Source organism: Pezoporus wallicus, unplaced genomic scaffold (genome assembly GCF_028554395.1).
Source record: "Pezoporus wallicus isolate ANWC-B61680 ecotype Strahan unplaced genomic scaffold, APGP_CSIRO_Pwel_v1 contig_5069, whole genome shotgun sequence".
Lineage (NCBI taxonomy): Eukaryota > Metazoa > Chordata > Aves > Psittaciformes > Psittacidae > Pezoporus > Pezoporus wallicus.
Genome location: NW_026642361.1, coordinates 7,953,256 through 7,978,950, shown reverse-complemented (window position 1 = coordinate 7,978,950; position 25,695 = coordinate 7,953,256). Strand labels below are relative to the sequence as shown.

The 25,695-nt window shown below is 41.5% G+C and overlaps 1 protein-coding gene and 1 long non-coding RNA gene across 2 annotated transcripts; one reads left to right on the top strand and one right to left on the bottom strand.

The window, feature by feature from the left end:
• The first annotated feature begins 880 nt into the window (after positions 1-880).
• YEATS4 (YEATS domain containing 4) lies at positions 881-6,589 on the top strand. The gene is made up of 7 exons (XM_057429541.1): positions 881-997; positions 1,176-1,295; positions 2,021-2,087; positions 2,186-2,280; positions 3,789-3,881; positions 3,959-4,046; positions 6,007-6,589. Exons 1-7 carry the CDS (start codon positions 947-949, stop codon positions 6,174-6,176), a joined length of 684 nt encoding a protein of 227 aa, XP_057285524.1. The 5' UTR covers positions 881-946; the 3' UTR covers positions 6,177-6,589.
• Positions 6,590-16,189: 9,600 nt separating this feature from the next.
• LOC130610009 (uncharacterized) lies at positions 16,190-25,265 on the bottom strand. Its single transcript, XR_008974936.1, has 3 exons — positions 25,084-25,265; positions 23,794-23,878; positions 16,190-16,217 (listed from the first exon to the last, which is right to left on the bottom strand). It is a non-coding gene; the product is annotated as an uncharacterized LOC130610009 (long non-coding RNA).
• Between the last annotated feature and the right edge of the window lie 430 nt (positions 25,266-25,695).

Genomic DNA, 25,695 nt, shown 5'->3' with positions numbered 1-25,695 from the left:
GACTTGTCTTGACAAAGACAAGGACCACCAGCACAAGCCGCTCCCACCTAAGCATCAGTTAATTTTTAATACCTTGTTCAGCCAAAGAACCTTCAACTTTGAACCTGGTCCAATTCTGAGCCAGAAGCGTAACTTGCTAACTTGTGGTGGGATAACCCTCTTGCTGCAAAACTGGTGTCTACCGAGAAGACCAGCGATGACACAGTTCTTTACCCATGAGCAAAGGAGCTCTGTTGCAGAGTAACCATAAAGAGTGGCAGAAACCAGTTTGTTGTCCCACCATTAACCTCATTCTGTATTTTATCTTGTGAAGATAAATGCATGAGATGCAGCATCCTCTTGCAGCCCAGTTTGCTTTCCATCATGTGTGGACTTCCTTCACTGGACTTACTCTGCTCATTCTGGTAACAGAGTTGCTGGAGGGCAGTTCTTCGCATTCCCTTGGATAATGGAAAGAGAAGTACACAGCTTTCGGTTGTCTGGAAGACAACAGGTTCGTGTCTTGCCGAAGGAGATATTCTGTATATTCCAGAGATGTACACGGATTTCTGGAGCACTCAGCCCGCTGTCCCGGAGCTCGGTGCGGCTGCCACCTTCCTTTTACCCCTTTCCTGTGTGTTAGGCGGGCCTTTCCCTCCCGCTGCACCCGCCCGGCAGCGCTCCTTCCACCCGGCGCCGTGCCGGCCCTTGGGACCGCGCCGCGATACACCCATGGCCAAGGCTGGGTGAGCACTCGTGAAGTAACGCCACGGCACCAAGGCCGCATCCGAGAGCGGCCCCTCGGCCACCGCCATGTTTCCCTCAGCGCCGCGCCCCGCCCGCCGCGGCGCCATGACGGCAGCGCGCCGCCGGAAGCGGCGGGGGCGGCGGTGCCGGGCGGAGCTGGCGGGGCCTGGCGGGAGCGGCGCGCGGGCGGCGGCTGCGGGCGGCGCCCCCCCGGGGCAATATGTTCAAGAGAATGGCCGAGTTCGGGCCTGACTCCGGGGGACGCGTGAAGGTGCGGACCCGGACCGGACCGGACCCCGAGCCTGCGGGGAGCTCCGCGGGCGGGAGGAGCCGGGGGGCGGGACGGGACGGAACGGGAGCGGCTCCGTGCGGATGCGGCCTGAGTCGGGCTGCGGGCTCGTGTCGGAACGTGTCACTTGTGGGTTATTCCTGGTTTTGCTCTGCTTAAGGGCGTCACCATCGTGAAGCCGATCGTGTACGGAAACGTGGCGCGGTACTTCGGGAAGAAGAGGGAAGAAGATGGGCACACTCACCAGTGGACCGTGTACGTGAAGCCTTACCGAAACGAGGTGAGGCGCGACCGGGGGGCAGCTCCTACCCCGCCGCCTAAGCCGAGCCCCGCGTTGGGAATTGGGGGTTTAAAAAGCAGGGCTATGAGGACGGGACAAAGGAGTGACAGACCCGCCAGCAGGCAGTAGCATGTGGATTTACTGCCTGACTTTCGTGCTTGAAGTCAGAAAAAGTTCTGTGCTTGTCAGAAGAAGCTACAGGCCTGGAGGATGGATGGGTGGAGGGAGTGAGTGAGGTGCTGGAGCAGGTTCAGAAAAGGGCAGTAGAGATGGTGTAGGGCCTGGAGCCCAAGTCTGATGAGGAACGGCTGAGGGACCTGGGGGGGTTCAGTCTGGAGAAGGCTCAGGGGTACCTTATCACTCTCTTCAAGTATCTGAAAGGAGGATGGAGTGATGCGAGGTTGGTCTTTTCTCCCAAGTGCTAAGAGGTAATGTCCTCAAGCCGCACCAGGGGAGATTTAGAGTGGATATTAGGAAAAAATTATTCACAGTGAGGGTGCTCAGGCATTGGAACAGGCTGCCCAGGGCAGTGTGGAATCACCATCCCTGGAAATAGAGGTGAGGCCCCCAGTGCCTTGATTCAGTGGTGGTCTTTGGCAGTGCTGGGATAAAGGTTGGACTTGATAACCTGAAAGGTCTTGTCCAGCCTGGCTGATTCTGTGGATGATGACCAGTAGTTTGGTGTGCTGTGTAAATCACCAGGAATAACAGCGTTTCTGTTTTAGGATATGTCAGCCTATGTGAAAAAAATCCAGTTCAAGTTGCATGAGAGCTATGGGAACCCCTTGAGAGGTGGGTCTTGCACCTGGCTTGTTCCTACAATTGGGATTTTGACTAGTTCCACTGGGGAGCTTTCACCCATATTAACACTTCTGTGATTCCTTCTGCAGTTGTTACCAAACCACCGTATGAAATCACCGAAACAGGCTGGGGTGAATTTGAGATCATCATTAAGATATTTTTCATTGATCCAAATGAAAGGCCTGTAAGTACAATGAACTTCTATCAATGCTTAATTTGCTGCGGTGGTGTGAAGCTGAGCTGTGGGATGGATATTGCTGGTCAAAATAAGCCCCATCAGCCACGGAATGAATAGAGCCTGTGCCCGTAGGAGATGTATTGAAAAACTGGCCATGCTTTCCTGTTTCTGTGCTTTATTTACTGTTGCGTTTGTGGTATCTGCTCTGCCTGTGCTTGGCTTCTCTTGACATTTGCTAGTATGTGACCACGTGTTGCACCTTACCTGGGTTGAGCACATACTAAGGATTTTTCTTCCATGTAGGTTCCTAGTTCTAGGGTACTTGAATTATTTTGTCTTCTTTTTTTTGTTCTTGGTCTTATCACACTGGGTCAAGACCAGTCAGAAGACAGCCAGGCTACTATGCTAGCAGTAGTCTCTTTCCTAACAAAACCAGGATAAGGCACATCTCTAGTTGCATAAATCATTGGAATGAATTTCTTCCTTCCCATTCTTCCCATTCCGCGTTTTCGATGTATCTTGCAGGTTTGTTTGTCTTAGGCTTAGGTAGGAAACTCAGTTACCATATTTTAGGGGAAGGGGTTGTTTATTTCTGGAAGGACTAAGTTCATTCTGCTGTGATCCTTTTGCTTTAGCCATTTTTTGCCAGATGAGGGGCAAACTGTTAAGTTTTTCTTAAATACGTCATAATTGGTAGTAGACTAGAAAGGGTTTCTTGTGCCATTGTGCTCGGCAGCATCCTGACTTGTGGTATTAATTCCCTTCACAGCTTCACCAAGCTGTCCTAAAGTTGGTTGGGTGTGTTTTTAATTTGCTGCTGTTGGTGGAAGGCTGTTTCAGTGCCTGTCAGGTTCTTCCTTTCCAGGAGGTACCAGTCGGAGTCAGGTGTCACTCTCTTCCCCAGCCATTCACAAGTGTGTTCATGGAAGGGGAGAACTCTGTGTCCCATTCCCAGGTCGTGGTTCAAGTGGTCAGTGGTTCCTCAGGGATGGGCAGAGGGTTTCCATTCCTCACTGGCTTCTGCCATTTGCAGTGGTGTAATGGAAGAGTAATGCTGCAAAGCGAAACTTCAGTGAGAAGCTCTTCACAGTCCCCTCCTGGTGTTTTTCTTTCACAAGAAGGGTTGACACAGTCACAGAAAGCACTCTCTAATTGGGAGAGTTGGTTTGAAGGAAACCATCTGTTCGGAAATGTTTAAGAGAAGGTGTTCTTGGTAGTTTTTCTACACTGATCCTAAAATACTTGCCCAGGCATTTTTAAAGTATCATTAAAATATTTTAAAATTATCATATTAAAGTACTTTAAAGTAACTCTGGGTAGTTGGTGTGTTTTAACGATTCATATTAAACTTTAGTAATTATTCTAAAGTTAAATGACATTTATTGTTGTGTTCCTGAAAGATTTTTAAATCCTATACAATTGTTCAGTAAGAACAAATACTGTTTGTTGATATCCAGAAGATGACTTTTATTTCTCTACAGTTGTCAATCTAATAAACTGCTGTCTTTGTACAGGTAACCTTGTATCACTTGCTGAAGCTTTTTCAGTCCGATACCAATGCCATTCTGGGAAAGAAAACTGTAGTTTCTGAATTCTATGATGAAATGGTATGGAAGTTTTCAACATAATCCTCACTTTGTTTTGAAGAGTGTTAGTGATACCATGTATTTCTCTCCTTCATTAGATATTTCAAGATCCTACTGCAATGATGCAGCAGCTGTTAACAACGTCTCGTCAACTAACGTTAGGTGCTTATAAGCATGAAACAGAGTGTAAGTTGAAAATGAAAATACTTTAATCTTAGAAATGAACAATGGTTGGTTTTGCTTTTAGTATTTTTTTTTCTGGGCTGTAACAGTACAGTGGTCTTGGATGCTGCTAAAAAATGGTGGTTTTGCATTAAATTATCTTTGACTTTTGCAAAGATATTAATGCTTATTTAAAAACTTCTAAGATTTCCTGGTCTGTGTACCTGCTGGAAGAACACAACTTAGGGATTACTCACTATGAAGATGTTGACATGATCTACATCCAGTTTAACATCTTTGAAATGAGTAAAACCAGATAATAAATCAAGGTCACTGTGCATGGTACAGTCGTATTTAGCTCATCTAGATATTAACTGCATGCAAAGATCACACTTTAAGCACTGAAATACAGAACATTTGGTACTGTTTGAGTCAAAGCAGCAACCCTTTGGGGATACAGTAGTGTCTTGAAAGCTCTACCTTTTTCCCTTCTAATTCTTTAAGTGTAGGTAATTTCATAACATGCTTCTTAAGTATAGCTTAATGTTCTTTGAGTCCTTTAATCTGTCTTTAAAACTAAATCAGAATACTAAGGGAATTGAAGAAAGGAAATTAAAATACAGTAATTCATAAACTAGGATGTACTTAGTGAAGATTTCTGTTCTGAATATTTGGATTTCATCTCTTTAGTACTCTGAAAGCAAATGTAATACTTATTGAGCCCAAACCCTACCTTGTTATTACAAATTCTAATGCCAACATAGGCCAGCTCACCAGGCCTTTGGCTCATCTGCATGTTCCCCTGACAGCACATGTTACTGGGTGGTTTTGGGCAGTCAGTGTCTGGAGCCAAGAACAGCCATCATTTTGGAGCTCTACAAAGTTTGGGTTCCCATCTGCCTTATGTCTGTTTGGGTGTGTGGACTTGTGAGCTACTTGTATTTTCTACATCTGTTTAGCCTGGCTTGAGGTGGATTTTCCTTATGTTGCATGTTGTTACGGTTTATGTGTAGAAGATCTTTAATAAGAAAGTATTCTCCAAATTTAAACTTTTCTCACTAAAATTTCTGGATGTTTCTCCTGAGAGCAGATAGAAATTTTACTGTTTTTTTTTTTTTGTGGTATATATTCCCTTAAAATGTGCTACTGAAGCAGGTAAAAATTAAGTTGTTTGGGTTTTTTTGCCGTGATCCAGGATTATGTAATGTCTGGAATAGGAAGGGATATCCATGGCCTCCCTGGTATATTGGCTTTGCCAGCTTTGTCCAAAAACTTGTGCATGAGCAAATTAAAAATATCTCAGCAAAGCAGATCGAGACGTTCTAATGTCAGATATTCATAATAGCAGTGGCAGCACAACTAAGTCTTTTACTCCAGTAAGGCAGAGAGAGAAAGTGGTTACAGTACATGGAAAAGGAGTCACAGGATGGCTGGAGAAGGGACCTCTGGAGGTCATCTGCTCCCTCCACCCTGCCCAAGCAGGGCCACCTACAGCAGGTTGCCCAGGACTGTGTCCACATGGCTCTTAAATATCTCCATGGATGGAGACTCCACAACCTACCTAAAGCAGCCTATATCAATGCTTGGTCAAAAAAGAGTTTCCTGGTGTTCAGATGGAGCCTCCTGTGTTTCAGTTTGTGTCCATGGCCTCGTGTCCTGGCACTGGGCACCACATACAAATTATTTGTAACTCTCTGTAATCTCCCATTTATTTGCTGTTACCATGTCAGGGTTTTTGGTATTTTTCCCATTTAATCTTTAAAAAGCTCTAGAAAATGATTTATGATTTAGTGAATTATATAACTCCATCCACACAACTGATTGGCTGAATGAGGCCCAGCAATATAATTTATTTATAAAATACATTAAAATACATTTTTTCCAGAACACCCCATCCAAATTGTATCTGTTGCAAATTTAAAAAAACATGATCACAACTTTTCATGGTACTCACAGTGTTCATTTTTCTTTGTTGCCACCACAGTTGCAGATCTTGAAGTGAAAACCAGGGAAAAGCTGGAAGCTGCCAAAAAGAAAACTAGTTTTGAAATTGCTGACCTTAAAGAGAGACTAAAAGCAAGTCGTGAAACCATCAACTGTTTAAAGAGTGAGATCAGAAAACTTGAAGAAGATGATCAGTCTAAGGATATGTGACAAGCATTGACTTGATACAAGAGCCTATACTGAAAGTGGAAGGACTTCTTCAATCATGACATTGTATGCGTTCTCTTCAGTTCTGTAAATGAGACTATGCAGATGTCACTTGCAGGTGATTGAAGTGTGTGACTTGACTTCATACATGGAAGAAGAGGAAGGTATCCTTGGTTTGTAGGTAAAATCTGTGGATACTCAACAGCTTATTTCTGGTAGAAGGTGTCTTGGAGACCAGGCTACTTGTTTGGTTTTGTTTGTTTTTAAACTGCATTTGAGTGGTATATGAAAACTTAGTCTCGTATTAGTTCAATGTGATTTCACAAAATGCAGGTGTTTACTTTTTTACTTGGTTTTGTATTGATGGTTTAGAGATGCATCTTTAATGCTAAAATAAAATATGTGGTTTTTTAGTATTTTTTTGTCTCTGTGCAGTTGTGGGCTTCAAGAACAGCTGTAAACAGCATGCTCTGATTTAAGGCAGCTGTTGAAATAATAATGGTATGCAAGTTGCTTAAGTCTGGTTACAGTGATTTGTGCATGTTTGTCTGGTATCAGCACACTGAAGACAGCACTTTAAATAACAACTTATATCTGCAGTAAGAGTTTCTAGCCCGACATCTGCGTTAGCACATACAAATGCAGCAGTTACGCAAGTTGTGATCAGAAGCAGGAAATTGTTCCGATCCTGTTTTGTAGAACGTTGGTTAATATTTGCACTGTACTGCCACCAGTGCATCACACATTGTCTCTGCCACTCCTTCCTCCTCACACTCTTCTGCTCCAGCCTGGAGTCCTTCCCTTGGGCCTCCCACAAACTTCTCCAGTGTGAGTCCTTGAACAGGCTGCAGTTCTTCACACGCTGCTCTAGCGTGGGTCCCTTCCATGGGGTGCAGCCCTTCAGGAACAGGTTGCTCCAGTGTGGACTCCTCTCCCCACACGGCCACACGTCCTGCCAGGGCCCTGCTCCAGCGCAGGCTTCCCACAGGGTCACAGCCTCCTTTGGGTACCCCCCTGCTCTGGTGTGGGGTCCTCCCTGGGCTGCAAGTGGAGGACCTCCATGGGCTACAGGGGGCACAGCTGCCTCACCGTGGGCTGCACCACAGGCTGCAGGGGAATCTCTGCTGTGGCACCTGGAGCACCTCCTGCCCTCCTGCACTGACCTGCCTTTCTGCAGAGCTGTTGCTCTCACGTATTTATTTTGCCTGTAACATATCCATGTTTGGGGTTTTTTTCCTTTTGTACAGGTAAAATAGCTGAACAGGGATGGTGCTACCTCAGGGTTGGAAAAGGCTTGGGCACCTTTTGTACAGCTTCAAGATGCCGTGTTGCAGTTAACTGTGCATTAGAGTCAAACATCCCACATTCACTTTCCCGTAGAAAACAAATATTGTCAATGCTTTGAAAACAAAGTACACATTTCTTCATATTTGAAACAATTGTTGATTGGCTTTTACCATGGCTTGGTAAAAATTTAGAACTGAAACAGTTTAAACACTCAATATGTAGACTTCAGTTTTTCGTTAAGAAAACAGCTGTTAAAACTTGGCATATTTAGCTATTAGATATTATGTATGCACATAGACTGGGGAGCAGCTTGTGCCAGTGTGTCTACTCAGAGCCTTCTGGAAATCCCAGATTTTCCGGCTACCTAACTGGTTTGGTTTATTGATTCAGGAGCCAATTTCCTTTCAAGCAGCAGCTGAAGGAGAATGTTAGGCAATTTCAGTACAGTAGAATGTGCCATTGTCAGAGCTGGGCTCTGAAAATAAGACTCGTGTGGGCCATGGTGTATTATACATTCTCCATGTGTAATGTCATGCATTTCACATTTTTTTAGTGAAAAGTAAAATCATCCATACCATTTTCTTTGATGATACCTTATTATCCAAAGGGTTTATTTGGCTGCTTTATTATCTTTGACAATCATCAGTGGCAGATATTTAAGGAACAAAATAGTAGGATTAGTGTGAAGTGAGTTCAGGTGTCTTCTTTTAGCTTCTTGAAGATTTATTCCATTTTCTGAGGTTTATTTGGCTGCTTTATTATCTTTGACAATCATCAGTGGCAGATATTTAAGGAACAAAATAGTAGGGTTAGTGTGAAGTGAGTTCGGGTGTCTTCTTTTAGCTTCTTGCAGATTTATTCCATTTTCTGAGATTTTTAAGGTCCATTTGTGTGTGGTGAAACCAAAACAGGAATGGAAAGCACAGGTTTCATGGTACTAAGTTATATGCAACACTATTATCTTTGTATTTGACAGTTAGAATAATACTAATGTTGAGTAAATCAGATGGAATATTAAAGAGGTTTGCAAGAGCTGTGACTAACAAAAAGAGGTCTGCTGCAACAGGCTTGAATGGACCAGAAGAGAACAGTGATACCTTTTGAATCCAACATTTTCATAAGAGCTTAAAGTATTCTTTTTGTTTACATATTTTAAATATCCCATAAATAGCCTAGTATTCAACGTCACAGAAGCAATGATCCTGGACCCACTGTTAGTAGCTGTTGACATGCTAGGCCAGTGACATAATTTTTACCTGTGGTTAGCAGGGGGTTTTCTCCTTCAACTTCTTGTATTTCTTTTTCCTCCCCTTTATGCTCTCTGTAAAGATCATACAAGAGTCATTAGTTCTCCCCATCAATAGTAAGGCAAAAAAATATTACTAACATCTGTTTGTGCTGAGCAGTTATTGTTGATAGAAAGCAGGAAGAATATCTTCTGCTTTATAAAGTTCCTTCTTCTGTGTTTTCATTAGAAAGCACTTTTTCAGATGGTGAGAAAGCCACTGAGCCCTGCACTAGGCAGTAATTAAATCCTGGGAAAAATTAATGAGAATTAAGAGGTTTAGAATATCAGCTTAAGAATAACTGGAAAAAAACCACCTGCCTGCATTTCACAAGTAAAGCTATAGCTAGCTACCTTCTCTCCATGCAAGTGCCTGGTTCTCAGTTAATAGATAGGTCCAAATGTAACCTATGTGCTCTGCTATTACAAGAGATGCTGATGCAAGCACCTGAGATAGTATATGTACACAGTAAATGTACAATATAGAGCTGACCTTCTAGTGCATATCATTTTCGAAGTTCCTAGAACTGAAATAGTGGGGCACCAAACACACAGTTGTATTTGACTTCCATTGCCCTGCAGAAAAACCCAACTGCTGCATTCTACTTTTGGCAGCCATTCAAAGAAGCGATTCCAGGCAGTTACAGTTCATGCTTGCCAGGGGTGCTCACTTACACGCTAGCTATTTATACTGCTCAGACTGACTTTAGACTGTGGTTTCATCCAGAGTTACAACGGTAAAACACAGATGTATTTCAATCTGGTTTGCAAAGGAAAGGAAAAAAAACCCCAGCCCTCACTGTGCTATAGGTACAGTTTGATCATCACTGAATTGCACAGTAATTTTTCCAGTTGCCCACACTGGAGCTTTAGACCCCACTTGAAACAACCCTTTCATAGGTAAAGATAAAACATGGTTTATCTCAGTTTCTGTGCTTAATGTGATCAATGCTGCCAATGAAGAATGTTTCCTTCAAGCATCAAACATACAAAAGTGGTAGTGTCATTGCCACTTCCACTAAACAGCCTTGGGGGTTTTAAGTATTTTGCTCAGACATGTTAATTGTCATCACAGTAATTTCAGACCCTGCCTGCTTACTCATTTACTGCTCAGTGTTATTTATTGCTAGTCCTTTTTTTATGTAGCTCTACCTCATACAACTTTTTTCCTTTGCCTTTGGGCTTGGCACGCTGTACCTTGCAGACTGTGAAGCTGTGTAAGGGAGGTTTCTCATCAAAAGTGTCATTACTGACAGGAGATGTGTAAATACACTGAATTCAAAGATTTACTTGAGAATTTTTGTGGTTATCATAGGTGGGATTGGAAGGAACATTAAGTAATCCTGTTCCTTTTCTTTCTAGACAGATTCTGGTAATAACACCAACCTAAGGACACTTTTGCTGCTTATGCTTTTAATCCATATTAAATACATCAATGTTTGTTTGCTTCTTAATGGGAATACAGATTTAAGAGCAATTCAGGTTGTTTTCAGACATGAGGTGGTTTTCCAAACGCCAGGTGGCAGGGATGTCCAAAGTATTCTCCAGTCTCAACAGCATTTTAGCTACTGAGATTTTGGAAGATTGGTGATATCTTTGGTGCCCTCATTTGCTTTGAGACTTGATCATCTGATTAGACAAGGTGTATTTGTAGTTTGTCCAGCAGCCTGTGAGCAAATCAAATGTGCTGTGCCAGGAAGCAAAAGAAGTGTGAATGTTTGCAATTTTTATTCACTTGGGCAAGGGAAGCAGCTTTCAAAATATGAATCTATGGGGCTGGTTTCAGGTTGGTTTTTTTTGCTCTTTCAGGCTGAGATTGCATGACAATATGAACAAACAAAACGTAAGTTAGGGACTGGACTGTATACTTTGCTTGCACTCAACTGCAGGTGCAAAATGGCAGGATTTTCCGTAAGTAAAAGTAATTCTTTTTTTAAGCTTCATGTTGATAGAGTTCATAAGCTTCTTTGCTTAATGAACACTATGAATGAACCTTTGGCTTCCAAACATGGTGAAATGTTTAATTTTCCCAAATACAGTAGGGAAGAACATCTCAGCTTAAGTAAGGAAAGAAGAGAGTTTGGGTTAATTTTTAACATTCATTTACAATACATTTATACTATTTCCATTTTAAAATGTTTTAAGCTGGAACCTGAAATCATTTCAGTTTCTAGTGAAAGGCTGGCCTGTGCAAATAGCCAACACACATCTGAAATTAAGATTTACATTTCAAATTTCTTAGGAAAAACCTCTCCAATGCCTAGTGATTAGGCCATAAAAAGAACTCATTAGCATTGGAAAATGCAGTATTTGTCCTACTCCCTCCTTTGTAATTACTACACTTTTGAAGGTGTTCATGTGTTAAATGAGTGGCTGGCACTTATTCCCACAGAGAGAAACAAATTCCATCTGATCTACTGGCTTCTGCTTTGCCAATACTTCCCCCCGAAGGGATCGATAGTTTTTTTTCCCCAATGCCTAATTCTGCAATGTCTGGCAAATCTCACATTTTTCCTACTCTAAAATTCAGTCTTATTTCAAATAACGTATTTTATTTAACCTCTGATCTATGATGTTATTCAAATGCATGGGTTTCATATAAACACACTTCTAAAGCTTTTCAGTGAAACATTCTTGTATCTTTATTCATAGAAGCAGTAAACGAAGACATATGGCTAAAAAGGTCTTCACCTGCTGAATTGATCAGACAAAACAGCACTTCAGTTTAATGACTCTGAACAAAAGATCTGAAATCACTTCACAGTGAAATCATATTTTCTAAGCTTGCATCTTTAAGCACTAGCATGATGGATAAATATAGGTATTAAGAGGTGGAAAAATCAACAAGGTTTATGCCTCTATGCATGTAATCTTGTTACAGGGTGAGTTTTTGGAGTACGGATAGTGCTGCAGCTGTTCCATGGCCTGAGTCTTATGAATGTAGCAGGGCTAGCATGTGGCTCCCTCTTCCTGTCTATATTTATTAAAGCAAGAATTAATCCAAGTCATTTTTTTCACTGTCCTGATTCAAGTGATAACTATGTCCCACTTAAAGCTCCACTCGGGTCCTAAGCCACCTGAACTCTGAGTAGGTAATATGGAGAATCTTGAAAACTTAGGTTTGAGGGGCTTGTGTTAACTTCTGGAGTTATTCCTTGTTTCTGTATGTAAGTCTATGTAGTAGTTAAAGCATTCACTCCATAAGCTAAATAATCCTGAGGAAGACTGAACCTGTATCTCATGGTTTTAGATGTTCTTAACCATGAGATCATAAAAGTACTCTCTACTGCTGCTGTTCACAGTGAGCTGCAGACAGTCAGCTCTGCAAGACTTATTAATTAGGGTATTGGAGAATACAAATTCAGTGCTTTTCTTCAACCTGAATAAAGCCACCATCTCAGAAAAGGGTTAGATCCTTAGTAAATGAACATATCTAAACTAGATGGAGTTAATTTCCTATTACCTTCAGAAGCCATGCACCTTTTAAGTAGAACAAATCTATATACTGGACAAATTTGAACTGATTTTTTTCCTTCCTGCTCCAGGTTAAGCACATTTGCATGGTGAGGCAAGAAACAGCATAGGCACTTAGACTGGACTCCACTGCTCTCCTAACAGTGTGTTTGGAAATGATTAAAGCATCTGCTGCTTTGCACAGCTTTGTGGTTGCTCTGAGTCTTCCTTTTTTAGCCCTTAGCAGCAACACCCAGAAACTGCAGTGTTCCATGAACATGGGCACTGCCCTGGATCATGACAGAATGTCGTGGGCAAGGGTAAAACAGATTTAGTATCCACCCAACTGTGAGGCCTGCAAGCCAGCATATGGTGACTCTTCTTGGCTAGTAGTTGTACTCTTTGAGCATCTCTTTATTGACCAGTCTCCTAGGTTCCTGTTCCCTGCTAGGTTCATTCTACAGGATTTAACAGCCATGAGACTGCAATTTCAAACAGTTCATGCAGTTTAGCTGAATTTAGAATAGAATCATAGATTAGTTTGGGTGGGAAAGGGCCTTAAGATCATCCAGTACCAATCCCCATGCAATGGGCAGGGACATCTCACACTAAACCATGTCACCCAAGGCTCTGTCCAACCTGGCCTTGAACACTGCCAGGGGTGGAGCATTTCCAGCTTCCCTGCGCAACCCATCCCAGTGCCTCACCACCCTAAGTTTTAACCCATTACCCCTTGTCCTGTCACTACAGTCCCTAATGAAGAGTCCCTCCCCAGCATCCCTATAGGCCCCCTTCAGATACTGGAAGGCTGCTATGAGGTCTCCATGCAGCCTTCTCTTCTCCAGGCTGAACAGCTCCAACTTTCTCAGCCTATCTTCATACGGGAGGTGCTCCAGGCCCCTGATCATCCTCATGGCCCTGCTCTGGACTTGTTCCAACAGTTCCATGTCCTTTTTATGTTGAGGACACCAGAACTGCACACAATACTCCAGGTGAGGTCTCACAAGAGCAGAGTAGAGGGGCAGGATCACCTCCTGAGATCTGCTGGTCACGCTCCTTTTGATGCAGCCTGGGATATATTTGGCTTTCTGGGCTGTGAGCGCACACTGAAGCCGGCTCATGTTCATTTTCTCATCAATCAGCACCCCCAGGTCCTTCTCCGCAGGGCTGCTCTGAATCTCTTCTCTGCCCAACCTGTAGCTGTGCCTGGGATTGCTCCGACCCAGGTGTAGGACCTTGCATTTGGCATGGTTAAACTTCATGAGGTTGGCATCAGCCCACCTCACAAGCGTGTCAAGGTCCCTCTGGATGGCATTCCTTCCCTTCATCGTATCAGCTGAACCACACAGCTTGGTGTCATTGGCAAACTTGCTGAGGGCGCACTCAATCCCACTGTCCATGTCAGCGGCAAAGATGTTGAACAAGACCGGTCCCAACACCGATCCCTGAGGGACACCACTCGTTACTGGTCTCCAGCCGGACATTGAGCCAATGACCACAACTCTTTGCGTGCAGCCATGCAGCCAGTTCTTTATCCACCGAGTGGTCCACCTATCAAATTGATGTCTCTCCAATTTAGAGACAAGGATGTCGTGTGGGACAGTGTCGAACGCTTTACACAAGTCCAGGTAGATGACATCAACTGCTCTACCCCTGTCCATCAGTTCTGTAGCCCCATCATAGAAGGCCACCAAATTGGTCAGGCAGGATTTCCCCTTAGTGAAGCCGTGCTGGCTGTCACCAAGCACCTTGTTGTTTTTCATATGCCTTAGCATGCCTTCCAGGAGAATCTGCTCCAAGATTTTGCCAGGCACAGAGGTGAGACTGACTGGTCTGTAGTTCTCTGGGTTTTAAAATTCCCTGGAATTTAAAATAAACTTATAATTGTGCTTGCTTTCTATTAATAAACCAAAAGTGAGTCCGAGTTTTGTACATTTGCTGAGAATAGAGAGAAGACACTTCTTTTAAGGCTGTGAATTCTTTCTGGTACTTTTTTTTTCCCCTCAAGAATAAAAGGTAGAAACAAAGTCATTACTGTAAAGATGATGAAATTCATTTGTATGAGTTTTAGTGTTACAGGGTGACACAGTATGTGTGTGGAAAATGGAAAAGCAGTAAAACTTTTCATGGTTTCATTGAGAAGTTAAATTTAATTAAAGTTTGTTCATAGTCTAATCTGACCATGTCCATGCACAAGGCTGTTGATATTGGTTACTGGCCTGTGTCACCTCTCCATGATCTTGTGTAAAAATACCCCTTAAAAACCAAAACTCTGTCGCTGAAACTCTACTGTACTGTACTGTCCCTGAACAATAAATTAATAAAATTTTATAATCTACAGTATTTTAATAACAGTAACATTTTGAAAACTGCATCTCATGCTAAATCACTACATCAGACACTTGTTATTACAGTTTTGTTGGAATTTCTGCCTAAAAAAACCCCACCACCAAATAAATCAAGTCAGTTACATGAGTGCATTCCAATCTCTTTACTGCTCTGTAGTCATACCTGTTTTTTGAGGACTGACTGTGGTTTACTGCACTTGGACTAGAACTGCATCCAAACTAACTTCAGTAAGACATTTTGTAATTGTGAAGCACAACTCGATTTGAAATAACATTCTCATGATCAAAGATTCTCAGAAGCTTTTGTAGTAATTGGAGAATAACAACTATATAAAATGTGTTTGCTTCTCATATTTAAATTAAGCATAAAGATAAAATGCATGAGAGGGTTATTAAATGAACATACAGATACTTCATCTGATAAGACCAAAGCAATAAAGTGGAATTTTAATTTAGGCATTTGACTGACTTTGTCTAAGAAAAATGTTTTTGAAGTAATGCTGGCCTTGTTCCATAATATCCGAGAAGTTCACTCACTTGTGGATTGCTCCACAGGGATATTCCCTTCAATGCTGATGTATTATTATTTATATTGTATCCTGAGAATACTGTACATGTGAAATGCACAGGCAGAGTTCCAGGCCTGAAGGCCTTCAATCTAAATGGGCAATAGAGGATGGGTGGTAAAATAAATTGCAGTTCTTTACTTGAACTGTAAGCAAAGTCTTTTAGCTCTAAAATTATACCCTTGATCCACTTTGAACTGAAGAAGCATTCAGTACAGTTCTCATCCTGTGGCAACACAACTCAGTCTGACTACACTGGGTAAGCAAAGCGACTGCTGTCTATGGCTTTCACCATCTTTAACAAAATAGGTTTCTTTTAAAAACTAATATTCCTGGAAGTCATTTAGATGAAAATTTTTCTTATGGTTTTAGAAAAGGAGAGATGCAAATGAAACTTGAGCCAAAATACTCTGAAAATCTCCCATTTGTATCAGAAAGACTGATTTGAGGGTTGGAGTGGGCATGCAGTCCTTTGGTACGGAACTAAGTAGCCTTGGGAAGCAAACCTAAACCCCCGTACTCTAAGCATCTTGCTTCATTACTTTGACAAAATATGCTTGTGCCCAACAACTGTGAATGAAGAACAAAAAAACCAAATACTTCAGGCTGCTTCATAGAGGTTTGCACTGACAAGTGGATACGCAGGATATGTAGCCTGCCCTGACCACTAACACAAAGAGCAACTATTTGAACATCTTTGGAAAGGCCAAAAGTAGGACAGAGAGAGAAGAAAAAACATCAAAGATCATCCATGGTCCACAGTTACCAGTTTGGTTCTTCTGCCATAATGAAGCTCTCTTCACAAGGGGGCTAAAGCTTTCTTAGCAGTGGAATAAACATCCCCAGGAGTCAAAACCTCAGAAACATCAACTTTTCTCCCTTCATCTTGACAATCTCATTCTTTGGGGTTTCTTTAACATAAATACAAGCCAAGCAAAAATGTTCCGTTGTCTCTCTCCTCCTGCTAAGAGGCAGTATGGAGAAACAAAGACAACTGGGACAAATACTTCTCTATAGTAGAGTTGGCTAGTCCCACCTGAATCAAATAGCTTTGGAAAATATTCCGTAAGCAGGACTTCCTTCAGACTCTTCCCCATACTTGTTTCTGCATGAGAGAATAATGTTGGTATATATTCTAATTCTGTACCTTATTTGGCTTAAAATATATGCTCTTACACATAATTGAAGGGAAATCTAATTATTTCTGCTTAAAATAATTATTGCTTAAAATATCATTAAATTAACAAGTCTGCTTTTATTTCCCTTATTTCAAGCAATTATGTAGTTTGCTTCTACTAGCTTTATGTGTGAATTTAGGGAGTCCTAAAAGTGAGAAATAATATACTGGCTGCAAAATGAGGCACTGTAAAAGCAGCTTTATATTCTATTACCAATAAGTCTGCTTTGCCATACTCCATCTTCCCTTCTTCTATGCCTTTTCTGAGGGAACATACCCAAAATTATCTCACAGACTTTTATGTGGGATGTCTCAGCTCTGATTTTAAAAGTCATTTTTTCAAGGACTGGAGTTAGTTTCTCACCTTGGATGGCCCTTTACCCTCACTTAATAGTTCCTGCCTACATGGTAAGAAGGTTCTTGCTTTCCTGAAGAAACCCACTCCTTATACACTGGTTAGAAATAAAAAATCCCTGGTATTTATGTTTTTCTTCTCTTAAAATGTCAGGCTATAATACATAGTTCAGCAGCAACTTCATAAACTGAGCTCCCCCCCAAGCAGTCATGGGACCCTTCAAGAGATGGGTAGGTGATACTTTTCACAGCCCTCTGATTTTCATCTGTCTGTATAAATCACGCCACTCAGTTATCCATTCATGGCTAGATGTGATTTTGGAGTATGTGGGACAAAGGCACATGAATGAAGGAGAGCAAAGCCTGCTGTACCACTGTTCAGAACTGTTGATCTTGCACTTTCTTTGTCCACTGCTTTCACTAACAAATTATGTTTAAGAGGCAGGAAAGAAGAGTAATCCTGGCAGTGTGAGCTTAAGTTCCCTCTGCAGATTTACTGCTGAGCAGGCAGAGTTGTTTTGGAAGACAGAAACAGTGTGTGTTTCACTGTTTTTCAATGTGACACTTTGACTTCTTCAGAGAAGCTTTTATTTCTTGCATACTCACCCAGAGGAGCTGCAGAAGATCATTGTCAGTCCAATTTACTTCATTATTTACATCAAGGTTAATTTGAAGTAATGTATTTTATCTTTTCTACTCCAGATAGGAAAAACACTAGATGAAAACAAACACCATTATATCTGATTTTGCTAAGTCAGATCTATCCCTGCTAGGAGAAAAAAAATCCAGGCTGCAATTTTGAATGTTCTTGAAACATTCTTCCTGAGCACCTAAAAGCTGTTTTTTTCTTGAAAAAGACAGGGTCTCTTATTGCCCAGGACACAGTAACTTATGTGTTAGAGAAAGGAGTTTTAGAAAGGCAGATACATAACTCTGGCATGTAATGTCAATTAGAAACTGACATTAAAGACCATTTCCTAAAGACAATTCAGTCATTCTGCCAATCTTAGTTATGCAAACAACCAAGTAGAGCAGTGATTATCTGCCTATGCCAGTGCAGGTTTTTCCACCACTGCTCACTGCACATTTTTGTGAAGGTACCTGCTGTCCCTATAGGCACCAGGTCCCCTCAAAGTCACTTTAATAATCTGCAAACATGAAAAATGTTTACTTAAATGTAGCCCTGGAACCTGGGATGACTAATCCACCCATTCATGAGAACCATCAAAAAGATACTTGGAAGGCTTTATAAAAAACATTCTCTAAGTAAGTCATTTAGTAAGCTGATGGCAAAATACATACCACTAACAGCTGTTGCAGTAAAAGCCTAGATCAACTTGCCAGTTTTCTTTTCTCACTGTCTCAGCTCCTGTATGTTGCCATGTAGCAGGACATAGTCTTGTAAGGGTGCACCCAAGGAAAAAGTAGTGTTATTTTTAACATTTTCTCTCTAGTAGTCACCATTCGTAACCTACAACATATTCTGTGACAAGACTGAGAAAAACATTGATTGATTTAAATCTGCCTTAATTTTTTACCAAAGGCAAAACCTCCACACACTGGTGCTTAATCACACTTTGCATCGTGTACAAGCATGCAGTTTTTCATACAAATTCCATAAGGTGTTTAATCTGCTATTGCAAAAATACTTATTTGCATACAATCACACCCTGCTGTGGTTTTAAATGTTTTCTCAGAATACATTTTGAACCTATTATCTTAACCTCACTGCCTTTCTACCCACATATAGACTAGCAGACATGCAAACCCTTTAATTTTTATTCAGGCCTGACTGTAATTAAGTTGAAGTGCATTTGTTCTTTGAAAGTACAGGACTCAGCTTATTCCGTAAGTGCTGCTGGTAAGTACACTGTTGTTAAGTTGCTGAGCTGTAGCAAGGTTTGCAGCTTACGAATAAAAGTTCTTATTACAGGAGAAAACAGTGAGGGGCAGTTTGGGATATTCTGGTAGTCTGAAATGTTTGTTCATGCCATGCATGCCAGCTGTTGAACAGAAGCAGTCAGTCAGAACAGCCCTATCTTATCTTTCAAAAAATCTTAACCCAAATACCAAGAAATGCTGACCATGATTAGAGAAATCAGGGTGAAGAGCATCTTTCTATTGGCTTTCTTGCTGGAAACAGGTTTGATCCAGCTGCAGAGAATACGCACTCACAATCAGATTGGGCGACATGGCAGCACATGCTATGCTAGGTATACTCTTCCCCACCAGTGTCTGACAAACTAATTATGTATCATTTGTTTAAAGGAGACATTAGAAGTAAAACACAAACACTGTAAGCATGGGTAACAGTGCCTTTACTGACTTGTGCTACAGCTGCACCCTGACAAACAAGTCCTCTTCTTGACGTGTTTTTACAAAGCATTTTAATGACTACTGTCAAGCCACTTAGAAAGTACCTTCGCTGACTCTTGGATTTTCTTTATGGCAAATACAAAATGTCTTGTCCCCCTATGTTCTTGCACTGAACTTTAGTATATATTTATTAATCCAAACCCACTATATTCCACTTCTAAGAAAAAATATACCATATGAAGTAATGTGTAGTTAGGGCACAAACAAATAGTAAGAGCCTATCTTAAGAGGACGGAACTAAGTAGGTTGCAATGGGCCTTGGGAAGACACCAAGGACCACCTACTGCTCAAAGCAGGGCCACTTAGAGAAGATTGCTCAGGACCACATCTAGTCAAGCTCTGAGTATCTACCAGGAGTCACACAACCTTCCTGGGCAACTTGTTCCAATATTTGACCACCTTCATTATATAAATAAATAAATACATACATAAATAAATAAATACATCTATCTCTGCATCTAAGCAGGATTTCCCATGTTTCAACATGTGTCCATTCCCTTTTGGCCTACCACTGTGTAACTCTGACAAGAATCTGACTTGGCCTTCCATGCACACCACAGCAGTAAGATCTTCCCTTAGCTGCCCCCTTAAGGCTGAACAGTATCAGTTCTCTCAGTCTTCTATAATATACTGTCCTGGGTTCAGCAGTAGCAGTCATTTTTTCCCCTTCTTAGTAGCTGGTGCAGCACTGTTTTTGACTTTCGGCCTTGGAACAGAGCTGATAACGCTCAGATGTTTGGCTTGGCCAAGGACTTTTCTGAGCCTCATGCTCTGCCAGGGAGGAGGGGAAGCTAGGAGGAAGCAGAGACAGGACACCTGACCCAAACTGACCAAAGAGGTATTCCATACCATAGCACGTCATACCCAGGATGTAATGCGGAGTTACCCGGAAGGGCTGCGACTGCAGGGCTGGAGGAGGTATCGGTCGGTATTTGGTCGGGCTGGGGGGGCGAGTTATCAGTTGTCTAGTGCTGAGGTGTTGTATTCTCTTCCCTTGTTATTTTCTCTTATCATTATTATTATTGGTGGTAGCAGTAGTGATCTGTGTTATACCTTAGTTACTAGACTGTTCTTATCTCAACCCGTGGGAGTTGCATTCTTTTCGAGTCTCCTCTCTGTCCCTCCACGAGTAGGGGGAGGGCAAGAACGGGGGGAGTGAACGAACGAGCTGGCTGGCTGGGCTTAAACCACAACAGTTCTTTTTGGCGCCCAAAGTGGGGCACAGCGTATGTTTCCAGTCATCCGGTGGTTGCTTCCACCATGGTAAGCACATGGTGCTTGCCTTGGTGGGTTGGTGGCAGTGTGATATAGTCAATCTGCCAGGCCTCCCCATATCTATACTTCAGCCATCGTCCTCCATACCAAAGAGGCTTTAACCGTTTGGCTTGTTTAACTGCAGCACGTTTCACACTCATTAATAACGTTCACCATCAGGTTCTGCACCCGGGCAGCAATATATTTGCACAGTGCAGCAGCCCAGATAGGTTTACGTCTGCGTTGCCATTTTTTCCAGTCCCTTGACCATCTTGGTGTTTCACTCCTGTACTAGTTGCAAAGCAGCCGTACTATATCAGACTCCACAGGTATGCCTAACTTGCTTCTCAACTTAATGACCAGGACTACACAGTCAGGAGGACAGTATAAAGAACAACTCAGGTATAGCATAATCCTTTTTCATATGCAGAATTTTCAGTAAAGCGTTGGTTAGCAAAAACTTGAACTAAAGGCCAGTGTATTCTGTTCTATTTACTAGTTACCAATGCTCCACCTCTCTTTTGAATTTAGTCCCTTTTTGAAAGTAATTATAGTTTTAGATTCCACATTTCTGGAAGCAGTGAGGTCCACACTTTAGTTCTGCAGCATCTGAAAAAAAGACTACTTTTTGGTTGGTTTTAACCTGCTATCAATTACTTACTACAAAAAGTGCATGAGAGTTCCCTACCTTCTCTCCACAAACGACCATTTTATATCATTCAAATATCTCGCCTCCATCATTTAGGCATTGTTTTGTTTTTTTCAAACTGAAAAGTCCAAGTGTAGTCAAGTGTAGAACAGAAACTGTGCTCTATGTTTTATTATTCTTTGCTACCTTCTTTCTGACCTGGAAAACCAACTTCATACTGTTGTCTAGATGTGGCCACACCACTGGTGTACACAAGGATGTCACAACGATTTCTGCTCCATTCTGTCTTCCTTTTCTAATAATTCCTGGTATTTTTGACTTGGAACTGGAAATTAAGTTTCTAAACAATTACCTATAGAGGCTCTAAGAACTTCTTTTGGTGTAACAGCACATGTAGAACTTAGGTTCATACAATTAAGATTGATTTTGCCTGTAGGCATTATTTTACAGCTATTGAGACTGTCAACTTCTAGTTGCTGCTCAGCAGAATGTGATCCTCTTGAAACTCCTTGCTCTCAGCTTTGTACTCCACTACTGTAAAGGATTTTGCATCAGCAGCAAACTGTGCTGCTTCCTTACTCAGTCTCTTTCCAACACCACTTCTAAAATGCTAACTAGTGCAGGTCCCAGCATGAATCCCTGTGGGAGTCCAATCGTAACTCTCCTGTGGTGTAAAAAATGACTATTGCTACCCGTTAACCCTTCTCCTTCCACCTAGGGAAGACAGAAAACACAAGACAAGCTTTCTTCCTAACCTCTGACTGCTCATGTCCTTTAGCAGCACTGGTGAAGGACTGTGCCAGAAGCCCTTTTGAAATCATGGCAATGAATGCATCACCCTGGTTTATCAGTTTGTTGATTTTGTCAAACAACTTCATAATTATGACAAGGCTTCTCTATCTACAAAAACCCATGTTGATTTTTCCATACTCTGACGTATTTGTCTGTATGCTGAAGCCTCACCCCAGCTCTCTGTCAGTAATTTCCCTGTGTGACCTGAGACAACTCTTGGTGACTACACCAGCAAAAGGACTCAGATGCTGAAAATGAATACTTCTGATCATTAAAGCCAAAATTCTCATCCAGTTGTTTTCCAACTATGGAGATGCCTACATTCCATAAATTCCTATTTCAGTGAGGTTCCCAAAGCATCTCTGACTGCTTGTACTGAGTTTGCAAAGCAAGGTTTTGGTAGTGGGGGTCTACAAGGGTGGCTTCTGTGAGAAGCTGCTAGAAGCTTCCCCATGTCCAACAAAGCCAGTGCCAGCCAGCTACAAGATGGGCCCATCACTGGCCAAGTCCGAGCAATTCAGTGAAGATGGTAGTGCTTTTGGGATAACATAGTTAAGAAGGGGGAAAAAAATGTTAATTTCTGTGTTCACAGAGAGAGCATAAAACAAAACGCAGGCCCTCCTCAAGCTGAGTTTCAGGGTTTCTAATCACTGGACTATAGAAGAAGGACAGGATGGTATCTCCTATCCCTTAAATATTTGCATTATGTATAAAGGGGCCTCCTTAGGTCTAAACATGACCTCTTTCTAAACATGAAAAAGTTTACTGAACTCCAAGCAGAGCAAGCAGCTCCTTCCAACTCAGTTTTGATGATGTTGAGAAACACACTTCTAAGTTTTGCAGCTGTACTTCATCACCTGATTTGCATCTGCACTGAAACACATCCCATGTAGTTGTGTTGGCAAAATGAATTATTTGCTTGTGTCCTGGTTATAAGTTTGTGACATGGACCTAACATAATACTCCTGAATTAGCATCGTAGTGGTTGATACAAAGGCACACAGTCCATCTGCCAATTTTCCAATAGCATGAGCAGTAATACCTGCTCATGGGACACAACTGACACCATCCCAGCATCTTACAAGATTCTTTACCACTAATCCCTGGTCACTGTAACTTCAGTCACATAAACGTCATGGGCTTTTCACAGTGTACAGTATAGCCAGCTTGTTTCTCCACTTGCTTCCACCAAGGACCATATAGGAAACCTGAGCAGAGAACTAGCTGCGACGTGACTGACTTCACCTACCAGCAAGGTTTTTCAGTGTTAACTGCCACAAATCTGAGCAGTGCAGTACTGACACCCCCTGCAGACCTAATCCACACTCCCTTGCAACTATAATGAAACCGTATTTCTTCTCTTGAAAAATAAACACAGAAATAATTCCATTAATGCTAATGAAGTATCACCTAACACAATGACAAATGCCCTCAGAATACCTAAGTATTTATTCATTGAATGAATAAATAAGGAGGCCAAGGGCACTTGCTGCACACAGAGATTTGAAATAACCAGCTGCTTTCTCCTGTAAGAGGCATCTATTCTGTGTCCTGAATGAGGAAGGGGGAAAACAGAAAAATAGTGTATGAATGATAGGCTACTTAATTCTGTCATACTTTGTGCCCACAAGCGAGTCAAAATTACAGTTGCACAAGTTGCTGATTTTTAAAAGTCTGACATTGTGACAATGCTCTTTGAACAGTTTTGTACAGTCAAGTGTGTGCAGTTCTGAGGCCCTAAAATTCTGAAATACAAATGGGTGAAGTAAGGACATAGCAGCAATCTTCACTTGGAATTTCCTTGCTTTTGTCAGCTGATGTCAGATCTTGAATGTTATTGCAACACACTGTAGCTTTTTTTTTTGCATTTAATTAGATTTACATCCCACTTGGTTATCACAGGCTAGTTGGAAGCAGACGTGTACATTCTACAGTCAGCACACTGACGCTCCTCTTGGGAAACAGCCATCAAGAAGTTACAGGAACTGCAAGTGGCAGCCTTTGTTAGAGGAATGAAAACAGATCAATTTGGTTAAGGAGAACATCCATTTGTGAAGGGAAGTGAATTAGAATATATACTTGGGAGACTCAAAAGGCAGCTTCACTTGCAGTGATGTTTTCCAGGCTTTCAATATTCACACGGTAAGGACCAAGCATCTAGTATCTCAAGAATACATAGTATCTCAGACAGCAAGCCTAAGAAAACACCTAAAGTTTAAAATTCTGGTTTTGGTAGCATATTGTATTACCTTTAAAAGTCTGCTGACCAACTGCCACAGAGACAAGTATCTGCCCTTCACAGGTTGGTTCTCAGAGCTCATGGATGCTTTAACCACATCAATATACCAATTTGGACAAGAACAAAACAATCTGTTCAACTGAGGGAAACCAAATTACAATATGAACAGCCACCTGAGGAATTCCTGGATGACCAGGTCTGCTCCATTTTTCCCTGAATACCACACGAACAAGAGGACAAGGTCTGTCATATTCCAGCAATCATTTCAGGAAAAGTTTCGCAATGTGAATTACAATGTCCAGCAGCAAAACACCTTTATTTGCTATTGTACATATTTTTTCCCTACTTTTAACTGAAATGATGACAACCTAACTAATGATGACAATACTCGAAGTATTGAACTACTGGTTTGAATTATTGGCTTAATCTTGTTGTGTTGGTGGTTTTTTTGTTTTGTTTTTTTTTTATAAGGGTTTTGTTACAGTGTCCAAAGGACACTTCTGGGGTCAGAATAAAAGAGCTCTAGGTAGCCTCTTACAGCAGAGAAAGAGGGCGAGCTTCTGTACCGCATTTCAACCAGAAACGTGCTTTTGATGCTGAGTCATACATGCTGTGAGACAGTGTTACTGACACCTATAGCTGGGTTAGGTGGTGCCTATAGCATATCAAAGGCCTTCTTTATTACAAAACAAAGTGACTGCAAAGTTCTGTGATTTGTCATGAGGCTATTGCTATGGTTTTATTTTTAACAGAAACTGTTTACTCTCCTATGTTTACTTCAAGAATAGAATTTATAGTTGAAACATTAAGGATCTTAATCAGTATCCATCTCTGAAAATACATCCAGGCTTCATGCTGGGGAATACGCACCTCATACTGATCAGAAAATACTTCCCTGATAAGAAGGCAAACTACACATGAAATGGGATAAATTCCAAAGCTCTTGGGAAGAAGAAATGTAACTCCTTCACTTCATACCTTTGAGAAGTTTGTTGCCACAAATCTCTGAACAATGCATGACAGGGAACTGCAGAAACACAATGCAAAATTTGGCAGTCTGTTCCCAAAGAGTCCCCTTTTTGTCAGGCTCAGGCATTAAAAGAAAGAATACAAGATAAATAAGGGAGCACTTTCTTAACCAGATGAATCTGCTGTTAAAATGTTGTATGGTACTGGACTCTCTCGTTTCCAGAATTGAATGCTGCCTAAATCAGTGTAAGCCACAGGCAAAAGCACTTGACCTGCTGAGTCCAAACTTCATGATAAAGCTCACCACAAAATGTTGGTGCCACCTGGAAGAATTCTGGAGCTGGAACACAAGGGGTCTGTGAACTGACACTGAAATACGTTTTACAATGAAACGAGAACTTCTGGAAATACAAGCCACAGTATATCTGACGCAGCTCAATTCTATTTCCTTTTCAATGACTCCTTACAAAATATTTATATGACCTGCTAATTTTTAAATGAAAAGGATGGGTTAAACTAAAAATTTTCATTTGGGGTAAAAGTTTCAGTATTAATAAAGGAGTTAATTCTAAATAGTGCTAAAATTTAATACCTTTAAGATGAACATTTAACCATGAAATGGTTTACTCACCAGTTATGAATCAGAGAACAATGAAATGTATGGTTACTTTTGATGCCTCAGAAAAACCATGCATTTAGCATACCCAGTAGCCACTGCATAAGACCACGTAAGAAATGCCCAGGCAAACAAACTGAAACATTTAGCTACTAAA

Coding starts and splice junctions, on each gene's coding strand:
- YEATS4 (XM_057429541.1), top strand. CDS start 947: ATGTTCAAGAGAATGGCCGAGTTCGGGCCTGACTCCGGGGGACGCGTG. Junction 2,088..2,185: donor CTATGGGAACCCCTTGAGAG/GTGGGTCTTGCA, acceptor TTCCTTCTGCAG/TTGTTACCAAACCACCGTAT. Junction 2,281..3,788: donor TTGATCCAAATGAAAGGCCT/GTAAGTACAATG, acceptor GTCTTTGTACAG/GTAACCTTGTATCACTTGCT.